The 11619-nt window shown below is 34.1% G+C and overlaps 1 protein-coding gene across 1 annotated transcript; it reads right to left on the bottom strand.

Annotated features, from left to right (window-relative positions):
- Positions 1-373: 373 nt before the first annotated feature.
- On the bottom strand, positions 374-3393 carry LOC112728193 (scarecrow-like protein 6). Its single transcript, XM_025778238.3, has one exon. It carries the CDS (start codon positions 2800-2802, stop codon positions 595-597), a length of 2208 nt encoding a protein of 735 aa, XP_025634023.1. The 5' UTR covers positions 2803-3393; the 3' UTR covers positions 374-594.
- Between the last annotated feature and the right edge of the window lie 8226 nt (positions 3394-11619).

Raw genomic sequence — 11619 nt, forward strand, 5'->3', positions numbered from 1 at the left:
GTCTACATTTCTTAATCACTAACTACCTCATGCAATATTTATTTCAAACTTGCATCATTTGATTGTGACAAAGTGAAAGACAACACTACTAATTACTAAGAATAATTGCATTCTTTTATGTCTGACCAATAACACAATTCAATTCAATTCAATTTCATCTATTAGAGTCAACAAGACTTGAATTTGGCATAACATTTTCTAATTATACTAGTCATCAAAATCAAGCAACTAAACCAAAGCATGGTGATAAACAGAGAGACAACATTAACATTGTTCCTTACAAACAAAGCAATTTGCTTTGTGATCAAGTTAACAAAGGAACAATGGAGATAGAAATTAAACCACAGAGAGTCAATTAATTACTAGATGGAAGTGGGAAAGTCATGATTAATTAATAATAATACCCACAATTAAAGAGACATACTAGTAATAAAAACAGTAGAATGAACCCATCTTAGTTAAGAAAACATATGGGCATGATTGATCAATAATCCTAGATTAAATTACACAAACAATTACATAAATTGCAGTAGTAAGTTCTGAAGCACCTTCAAGAATCATGTGGTTAAGTAAGTGCTTTTGTTGTTGCATGGTTTAGCATCTCCAACTCGAAATGGAGACCAGGTCTTTTCGCTGCCAGCATAGAACAAGAGACGAATGGTTTCTCTCGACCTGAAACCCTCGCACCGGCGCACGCTGCACCAGACATTCTGCTTGAGCTTCTGTGAAGTTACTGAATGTGAATGATGAGAATCCAGATTGAACAAAGAGGTTCCTCCAATGAGGTAGCTTCTCTTGTGAATGGTAATGGTGGTGACCTGTGATCACATTCCTAATGGATGGTTGGATGAAATGCTTCTCAATCTTTTGGAGGACGTCGAGGTTCACATTCACGGCGTCAAGCGATTCGAGCAAGGCTGAGTAATATTGAAGAACATGGACTACTTTGGTTGGAAGTGGCACATCGATTCGGTCACAATTTCGGTCCAAAGTAACCACCACTTTTGGCCTAAGCTGCTTGACAAAATGAAGGACAGATGGAACCAGCGACGGATGATGAGTGAAACAAGAAAGCGGCATATTTACAGCAACTGCCTCGCTATCGAAGAACTGACTTGCCAGTGGAAAGGAAGGAGAGCTCAATGATTCAATGTTCAAGATATTGAGCTCAAATGATAAGTTGATGTCTTTTGCATACTGACTTAAATTCTCTCTTGTGAAATTGAGCTCAACCTCGTCACAATTCGAAGGCGAAACTATGGCAGTAACTTTAAGAGAAGATGCATTGCTATTTCTCAAGGCAAGCTCTTGCATAAAGGAAGACCACTGCACTCCAAACCCAATATCAAAGTCAATAATGTGAATTCGATCGAACCGTTCTACAGCTTCGATGAGGACTTGATTGGAAGTGAAGTTTGCAAACTGGAGAACAGGTGAGATCTCTGAGAATGATTTGTAAGCTCCAATCTTGAATATGAAGCCGATGGGCGAGAAAGGCATGAAATTGGGAATGTTTGAATGGAGCAGTAGTTGCAATGCCTCCTTCATGTAGAGGGCAGCCCTCTGAAAAGGCTTGCCAATGGGGGAGAGCTGGTGATTGAGCCGCGCCAATATCCCTTGCGCAAGAACCGGATTACCAGCTTCTATCAGCTCAGCAGTCTTGTATAGCTGATCAAACATAGTCTGCTGAAGCTGGTTGCTTGCCTCGTCTCCGGCTGAACTCACCTTCTGCTGATGCTGCAGATGATGAGGAAACAATGGAAGCTGCGCCTGTTGCTGCCTCCTGGCGAATTGCTCCTGCCCCGAATCCAAAAGGGGTAATCTCGGCACCTGATAATTGTGCCCGACCGCAGCACGCTTCGCCGGTTGCTGAGAGTAAACAATATGCTGCTCTTGCATTTGGGGGTATGTCAATGGCACAAAGAATGAAGGATTCTCTGAAAACTGAACTTGATTATGATTCATCATAAACTGAGGGTTGATAACCTGAGGCTTCTCATCCACGGTTCCAAACACAGGCTGCTGAAAGCCGAACACACCCGAAGTCGGAGCCGAGGACACCAACATAGGATTGTTACAGGAAGCAAACATGGGTTCAGAAACACCATAACCATTCTTTGCATTGTGACTCTCCATATTCTCAGCCCCAAGGAATGGGAAAGCAGGGTAATTCCCAGGCATAGAAGGGTCCATAACCAATCCTCCTTGCTCCACAACACCAAACCCTGAAGAACTAAAATCAACATTACGAGAGCCAGTTTGCAAGAGCTTGGTCAAACCAGCAGAAGGGTCCTCAACATCACCCATGATTAGCCTCAGAATGGACTGATCTTGACCCTCCCAGTCATCCATCATTCTTGCCCCACCACATTTCTCCATGGATCCTTCTGGAGGAGGAGGAGGATTCTCTGAGGCTAGTGCTGCAGCAGAGGCTGAGCAGCCACCACCACCACCAGCAGCAGCACTACCTTTGCTTGTGCTGTTGTTGCTGCTACCAAGAGAAGAGGACATTGTGCAGGAGGATGAAGGAGGGCTTTGGCTTCTTCTTGAGTCAAGAACAGATGTGGGCTCAGTGCAGCCCACATAGCCTTTATTCTCTTCTTCTTCTTCTTCTTCTTCTTCCCTTCTCCTCCACTTTCCTTCTTGTGATGGTGGTGGTGGCTGATGGATACTATGATTATTAACAAGTTGCTGTTGATGCTGAAGCAGTGAGAACAGATCTGTTGCAGAACAATAAGAAGAAGAGAAATCCAACACTCCCTTCCCTTGAAATTCCTCAGAAGGAAAGGGCATCGCCTTCATTTAACAAACCTACCAACAACAACAACAACAAGAACCCACGAAACCACCCACACAAAAGACTCCAGCTTTATTCAAAGTTTGAACCTTTTGCCTCCACAACACCACCCCACAAAAGAAAACGCGGCAATGGGGCTTGGTTTCACAAATCCACAACCAAGGCCTAGAAATTAAGCAAGAGGGTGGAGGGAAAGATGAGTTTTTTCTTTTCTTTTTGTCTTTGGTTTTGGATTGGAAGAAGAAGCTCTGGATTTTTGGTGGGGTATTGTAAATATAAATTGGTGATGGAAACACTAAAACAATCCCATGGTGTTGGGGAAATAATAATTAATAGAGAAAGAGAAAGAGAAACTTGGGCACCTCTCTAATAAAGCTTGTTGTTTTGTGGTTGCAGCTGGTTGCGTGGGTCGTTATTAAGCTCGAAATAGCTGCAGTGATGGGTGAAAGCCATGAATGTGATTCTTTGTTGCTTCTTGTGCGTTTTTTTTTTTGTGTTGTTTGTGTTTTTCTGGGATGGGATGCGTGCAGTGTATAAAAGTGGTAAAGTGCGCGCTCTCTCTCTCTCTCTCTTCTTTCACTATTGCTATTTTGTTTTAATATATACTCACTCCATTTTATAATAATAATAATAATAATAATAATAATAATATATTATTGTTTTTTTATCTTTATAAAAAATTAAATTTCGATTAATATTGCACGTGTTATATTTTCCAAAATTATATGTTTATTAAACTAAAAATGTAAAAAAGAAATAAATATTTTAAATTTTTGTGTTTATTTTGAACTCTTTCTTTTTTATATAATTTTAAGCACATAAAAAATAATAAAATTAAATATTAAAAATAAAAAAAATTATCTTATTATTGATAAATGATAATAAAATGTTTAGTCCCAAAAGAATAATACTTTAAAAATGGATTTTAGAAACATCCATCTTATTTCTATTATTTGTATTTATATTTATATTTATATTTTTTGTTTAAGCTGGTCTGCATACGTAGTTTTCTCTGTGCTCGGTGGGGTTGCTGTCACTTCAGTGGGTTTTCCACATTCGCACATGCGGCGCGTGTAATCACATCCATCTCCTTCTTGAAGCCTAGTCCACTTTTCATGATAGTGTATTTTTTTATTAGAAGATAATTTTTATTGATTGAACGAAAAAAATTATTAACATAGGCTGAAAAAAAAAACACTAAAGTAATATTGAAAATGGGACATCTTACTAAATTACATAAAGTAGCATATTAATAATCTAATATGGAGAAGGAAACTAAAATAGTTACAAGAACAATGCTAAAGAAATAATAACCAAAAAAAAAAAAAATCAAATTCCAACAACATTGTGAATTTAATCAATTTATTTTTCACGTGATGTTGCAAGTTTTAACATATTATGGAAATTAAAGAGAAATTCTTGTGTATTTTCAGACACAAAATCATTGCACAATATTATATGATCAATAAAATTTATTAATTTTAGTTAATATTTAATTAATATTTTAAATTTTAAATACTAAATTATAAATTATGAATTCTAATAATATAAAAAGGCCTGCTACACATACAAGCCTTTTTGGCTTACAAACTATACAAGTTGCTCCAAGTCCAAGAAAAAAACACGCGTCCTTTCACAATACGTTCACGCTTCCTCTTCTTCCTCAATCAAAACGCAAACCATCAAGATTCAAGGAACATTCGAAACAAACTACTACGATTCTGCAGAAACGTTCTAACTTCTCACGAAGAGTAGAAGAAATCAAGAAGAAAAGATACAAATCTCCATCAAAAATTACCAGAAAAAAGGAAGAAACATTATTCAAGGTACTGTTTTACTGCTCTTCTAGGTTTTTCTTCTAGATTGTCTGTGCCATGTGCCTCATCCTTAACCAGCAAAACATTAAAAGATTTCAAGAAGAAATATACTGTCTCCCCTTGTTTTGGGTGTATTTCTGTAACCGTTTGGGTGTATTTCTGTAATCGTTTGGGTGTATTTCTGAAGTTCCATTATCTTCAAAACGATTTCAAAGCTTGATTTCAAAAACCATGAAAATCGAAGAAAAACGAAGCAAAGAGAGAACGCATGAAGGAGATCCAACAAATTTGGCAAGAAACTCGAAAAAAGAAATGAAATCTTTTGAATTGATTTAAAATTATGTTAAAAAGGCACGTAACATAAGCAGCGCGTTTAATGGGTGGGTTTCGTTCAGACTTGTAAAGCTTGTAAATGCAAAACACTTGTATGTAGAGATTAATCCTAATATAAATATAAGGTAGAGAGTGGCAGTGAGTGGATAGGGACAAACAGAGGTAAGCTAAGGCAAAGAAGCGATGAGTGAGGAGAAAGAGGTGACAGTAATGATAAAGAGGAGGAGGAGGTGACCATAATTATGACAAAGAGGAAGAAAAAGAAGAAGAGGCGACATTAAAAATGACAGAGAAAAAGAAAAAAATTTGTTGTGACAAAAAAAGATGAGACAACGTAAAAAAAAGGTGTTAGGAGAGAGAAAGAATAGAGGTAGATAGCATTACGGGAGTGGAGACACGACCATATTTGAGAGAGGAGGAAAGTACAAGGTTAAGAAAAAGAGAAAAAAGAAGGAGGAGGAGTGATGGAAGATAACAAACACCTAAAAAAGAAAAGTCCTAATTTAAAATAAAAAGAATGAGAATTTTAAGAATTAAATGAAGGTATTTTTAGAAATAAAATATTATTAAAATTTCAATCTCTATTTTCAGAATTTTAGTCATATGTCCCCTCACTTTTTGAAGATAGTAAAATGATTGAAATTTTGTGTTTCAATAACTAAAATTTTAGTTCTAATCTCTAGTCACAAACATAATATTAAATATTAATCTCTCAGTCCGTCAGTCCGAATCTCCAAAAACAAACACATCCTTAAAAATCACATAAACATATATATTAGATTTGAATGCAAAAATATTTTTTATATTGAATTCTAAAATGGAAAAAGCATAAATTTTTATTTTAATAAATAAAAATAAAGATAAATTTGAATCTCTTTTTATTTTTATATTGACAAAATATGTGTTGCAATATGTGATATATTTTCTTTTTGAATAAATCTAAAAATAATACTATAAGACAACAAATGTTTTTTTTTATCAATATTTGATAAATTTAAATATTAAAAAATAAATTCTAAACATTTAATTTTAAATTTTAATAGTATAAAAATAAATAATTAATAAAAAATATTGGCTACTATTATCAAAAAACATTAATCTTCTGACATTTCTCTAGATGTAAACCCTTTTTTTTATCTGGAAGTTCTTTCATAGATCTTGATGCATACTCAAATCTCTCCAAAACTTGAAAGATACGTAGAAGAATCATACCATCCACAAAGCAAAGGGCAATAAAAAAAAAATATATCACAAAAAGGGGGGAGTAACACCGTAAAGGAGTTATCGAAACATGAACAAATAGAAAATAATATACCAACAGAACCAGAAATTGAAAAAAAAATGATTATTTTTTATTATTGTCTGAAATAAAAATTAAAAAAAAATAGTGCAAAAATAAAATAAATGTGATCTACTAAATTTTTTTTTCTCTAATATTAGATAGAAAAGTGTAAGGAAAATATTGTTATTTTGCTACAATTCAATATTATTCTCTCTTTTTTTAAACACATTTATCCCAAATCCTTCCTCTTTTTATTCTATTAATGTATTTTTTCCTTTTATAACTTTATATATTATTTTCTCTTTTTCATTTTATATTCATCCAAATATATCTAGAAAAACTAAAAATCTATTCAACTTTAATTTTTGCTTCTTTTTCCTTTTTTTTTTTTCTCTATTTCCTTCCTCTTCATCACTTCTTTTCTTCGAACGAAACAAAATCATAGGAAAAAAAAATAAAAAGAAAAAAATGGATTAATATATTGTCTTGACAGATTAAATAAGTCTTTTTTTTTTAATTTCATTGGAATATTATAAGAGAATAATAAGGTAGATCTCTCAAGTTCTATTCATGAAGGTATTAATACTATTGTGTTATATTACCTAATAAATATTTAGTCTTACAAATTTTGGCACTGTTTAAGTTTGATAGAAGTGATATTTTAAATTAACTTCTAAATTATTTATTTATGGATAAATTAATTTCTAATAAAAATGATAAATTAGTTCTTGATACTTTATAATGTTAGACAAATTACTTTTTAATAAAATAAAATGATAAATTGTTTAGTATCTTTTAGAATATAAAATAATTTCATCAATCAATCATATTATTTTTGAAAAATATAAAATTACTTTGTCTATTTTTTAAATTAGAGCTTATTTAATTTTTTATTTTATTAGAAACCAATTTACTAGTTTTTTTTAAAAGATCAAATATCATTTTATTAAATTCTTTTTATTAAAATGAATTTATACAAAAACAAAAAGTGTTGAAAATCAACCTAAACTATCTCTTTTTCTTTTGATCGGGATTCTTTAGAAAGCTTACATCATGTTATATTATGTGGATCAGATTTGGTTGCATGGAATAGAATAAAGCAACCTTTCATATCATATCAAGTACAGAAACTAAGATCGGGAGATATGAGATATATAATTATATTATATATTTTTTATTAAATTAATTAAATTTTTTAAACAAATATTATCATAATATATTATTAAATTTTTTATGACTAAGATTCTAAAATTTGATTTTCGTTATTCAAAAAAAAATTAAGATAAGATAAACTAAAAAAATAAACAAGAGAAAAAAACTTATAAATAATCATGTTTCAAATTAAAAAAAAAAATTATTAAAAATATAATTATTTATATATTTTCTTATATCAATTTAAATTATTACTAATATCGTGATGAACAATAATAATACTAAATTTGGAAATGATAATATCACTTCAATTATTCTAATATTTTTTCTATGTGATATATAATTACATAATTTTTTGTTTCTTGCCAAGTTCAACTATCTTGAATTGGATCTTCACTCTGCAAGTGACAAAATTATTCTGTCACAGGCATCTTTAATTACCATAGTAATGAATTATATTTTTATTTTTTGGCAAACGTATGTATTTGAATTTTACATTTACTAGATGTCTCTATAAAAATAGCAGTTATCAGACAGTTTTTCCAACAAATAAGTACAATTATTTTTAGTAATAACAATTAAATGCAATGCAAAGTCACTTTCAATCTTTTCTTGACAAAGAAGTATTACTTGCTGCAGCAATTGCAATTTTTATTGATGGATAAAATCTTATTTCAAAACCAAATAGAGATAACCCAGATAAGTAATTAATAAGGCAATAATACTAAAAGTGGTTAAAGAAATTAACGGTAATACTTAACACCAACAAGCATGGAATCCATTATTAAATATGTTTTTACCATAATAATATTTTTTATACATTCTTGACATTGATATAAAAATATAGTTATTATTAATTAATTAGATATTTAAATAGTTTTTAAAATCTATAAAAACGAATAAAATATGTATTAATTATTGAAAAAATATTAGTATTAAAATAGTGTATATCTATTATAAAAGACATAGACATAATAAAATTGTATTTGTTATTAAGAAGTATCATGATATTATTTCTCTTAAAAATTTAAATTGATAGAAAGAGATAACATAAATAATTATATCTCTAATATTTTCTTCAAGTAAGAGTCTCTTTTTTAATATGCTTAATTTTTGCATAGATTTTCTTTTCTCTTTTTATTTGTCTTGTACTATTTTTTCTACTTTTGAGATTCACCAAAGATCGAACTCTAGACATTTTAAAAATAGAGCATTCATATCATGTTATGATATTACTTCTCCGAAAAGCTTAAACTGATAGAAGAATATAATATGAATGGTTATATCTCTAATAAAAAGAATGACTACCAAAATTGTATTTTATAGTTGTGACTAAGCTTCTATCAACTTCTAAGGCACACATTTAATCAAATCCAAAGGTGCATGAGTTTGAGAGGGTGAATTCATATATAGGTTTAGTGCATGTTTGGGCGCCATTATTTTGTTAAAAAAAGATCTTTTTTCAATGAAAAAAGATCTTTTTTTTATTTTTTAACGTGTTTGGCAAATTTCTAGTAGTAAAAGTAAAAGCATTAGTAAAATCGAAAAAAGATATTTTTTGAGAAGTTGTAATTTACATCTTTTTTTAGAAGATCTTTTTTCCTTAAAAAAAAATGTTTTTCATGTAAGAAATAAACAAAAAAGTACTTTTATATTATTATACCCAAATATAATTGATTGATAAAAAGACCTTTTTACATGAGATATCCAAACATAAAATTACTTTTACTTCTCTATAAGATCTTTTAAAAAAAAATAACTCGAAAAAAAAATCTTTTTTTAAAAGCTCACCCAAACAAACCCTTAATATCATTTTAAATTATTGATACTACAAAAAATTTGCTTATTATTGTCAGTTTACTATCAAATTTTAGATGGGACGTTGCTATCAAATTTATCGTTAAATTTTTCGAGGAATTGCTATAATAATTTGGATGGCAAAAAAATTACCATTGGATTTGATAGCCCATCCCAAAATCCGATGGTAACTTTTAGCGCTAATATGGAGTTTAATGGCGCTAATATTATCGTTGGATTTTGCGACGAAAAAATCTATCCATCGGTAACACCAAAAAATGAAAGGCATAGTTTTGATAACCATCAATTCGTTATCATCAGATTTTTTCGTCGGTAAATCCGATGGTAATTTTGGGATAAATTTAAAATGCGAGCCCTTCCCTCTCAATTCGGCGAATCCCCTCTCTCTTTTTTCTCCTCTTCTCTCTCTTTCTCCTACATTTAAATATTTTTAGCTAGTTTTATCTTTGTTTATAAGTACTTTTTTCGTCCCCAAGGTCTGGAGTCAAAATTGATTTCGTCCCTAGCCTTTTTTTTTTTGTTAAAATCATCCTCAACGTTTAAAAACGCTTTAAAATCATCCTTTTCTATTTTTGTGGACCAAATTACCCTCATCATCATCATTTTCCTACCACCACCACCACCACCACCACCACTCCCTCACCCTTCCGGTAACCCCCACCCCCCACCCCCTCACCCTCCACTCCTCACCGCCTCCCCTCACTGCCTCACCTCACCCCCCACCCCTCACCTCATCCCCCACCCTCACCGTAACCCCCCCTCACCTCACCCCCCACCCCTCACTGCCTCCCCCTCACCTCACCCCCCACCCTCACCGTACCCCCTCACCCCCCTCACCGTAACTCCCCCCTCCCACCCCTCACCCCACTCGGTCATCATCATCATCATCATCATCAGATTTCATCAACAACAACAAATTTCATCAAAAATTTAGAAGTTTAAATTTCACCAACAACAAATTTCATCAACAACAACAAATTTCATCAAAAACCACAGAAGAAGAAGAAAAGAATAAGAAGCAGCAGAAAGCAGAAAGCAAAAACAGAAAAACAGGGGCGGCGGGGGGCTGGACGCAGGGGCGACGGCGGGCTGGACGCGGGGCGGCGACGAGGGGCTGGACGCGGGGCGGCGTGGAGCTGGACGCAGGGGCGGCGGCGAGGGGCTGGACGCGGGGCGGCGGCGTGGGGCTGGACGCGGGGGCGGCGGCGGAGGGCTGGACGCGGGGCGGCGTGGGGCTGGACGCGGGGCGGCGGCGTGGGGCTGGACGCGGGGGCGGCGGCGGAGGGCTGGACACGGGGCGGCTGCGGGTTGGGGGTGATGGAGTGACGGTGGGGGTGGGTGTAGGAGGAAAGGAAAATTATGTGGGGGGGAGGAGAGAAACGAAGAGATCTGATGGGGTGGGGGGGGTTGAGGGTGGGTTTTTTTTTTTTTTTTATTAATAGTTAAGGGTAATTTGGTCCAAAAAAATAGAAAAGGACGATTTTAAAGCGTTTTTAAACGTTGAGGATGATTTTAACAAAAAAAAAAGGCTAGGGACGAAATCGATTTTGACCCCAGACCTTGGGGACGAAAAAAGTACTTATCCCTTTTTTTAACTAATTGTCACTTTTTTTTAATATGCTTATCCAATATATGCAGACAAGGTCATTGGAGCGTCTTGTTTCTTTGGCGGAGGTATTCAAACAAACCCACACGTTCAAAAAAAAACAAGGAGAGATTTGCTGATTAGTGGTCTGCGGACTTTTATGTAAGTATTCAATTTTTTTATAGAATTTAATAATATACTATCATATCTATACTTATATTGACATGCAAATTGAATGTGTTAGGATTTATAGATCTAGAACTTCGAGGCCACGATACAGCAATCTCAGCAGATAGTAGATGATGGCGATGCCTCGAACCGTCGAGTGCATTTGTGGTGAATCCTAATGTCGTGTGTTCCATACCACATTCGAGCCATAGAAGAACCACATCTTCGGAGTGGAATCGTTCTTCGCCAGTAACTTGCGCACGTCCACTTTCAGAGCATCTTCTACCTCGGCCACTAGCCTTATAGATCAATAGGACGTAGATTTGCATGAGCAAGTCCATGACTTAACCTAGAGCCTGCAGGATCAGGTTCAACAGCTTCATGTGGCTGAAGAGAGGTATAATGAGCTCTTCGCACGCATGACAAAGAGGATGATCGGGATGCAGAGATGGAGTCCTTGAGGTAAGAGCTCAGGGAGGAGCTAGAGCAGATACAGCACATGCGATAGTAGATGGATGTCTACTATGAGCAAATGCGCGTAGGGATAACTGTGTTAGAGGCGACTCCTCCTCATCTACACTTACACCAGCACAGACACCACAACGTCGTTGCATCAGTAACAGCAGCGAGACATCAGCAAGAGGAGGACGACGATAATTATGAGGAC

Source organism: Arachis hypogaea, chromosome 12 (assembly GCF_003086295.3).
Source record: "Arachis hypogaea cultivar Tifrunner chromosome 12, arahy.Tifrunner.gnm2.J5K5, whole genome shotgun sequence".
In the NCBI taxonomy this organism is placed as follows: domain Eukaryota; kingdom Viridiplantae; phylum Streptophyta; class Magnoliopsida; order Fabales; family Fabaceae; genus Arachis; species Arachis hypogaea.

Excerpts from the sequence above, each read along its gene's own strand:
- LOC112728193 (XM_025778238.3), bottom strand. The coding sequence starts at position 2,802 with ATGAAGGCGATGCCCTTTCCTTCTGAGGAATTTCAAGGGAAGGGAGTG.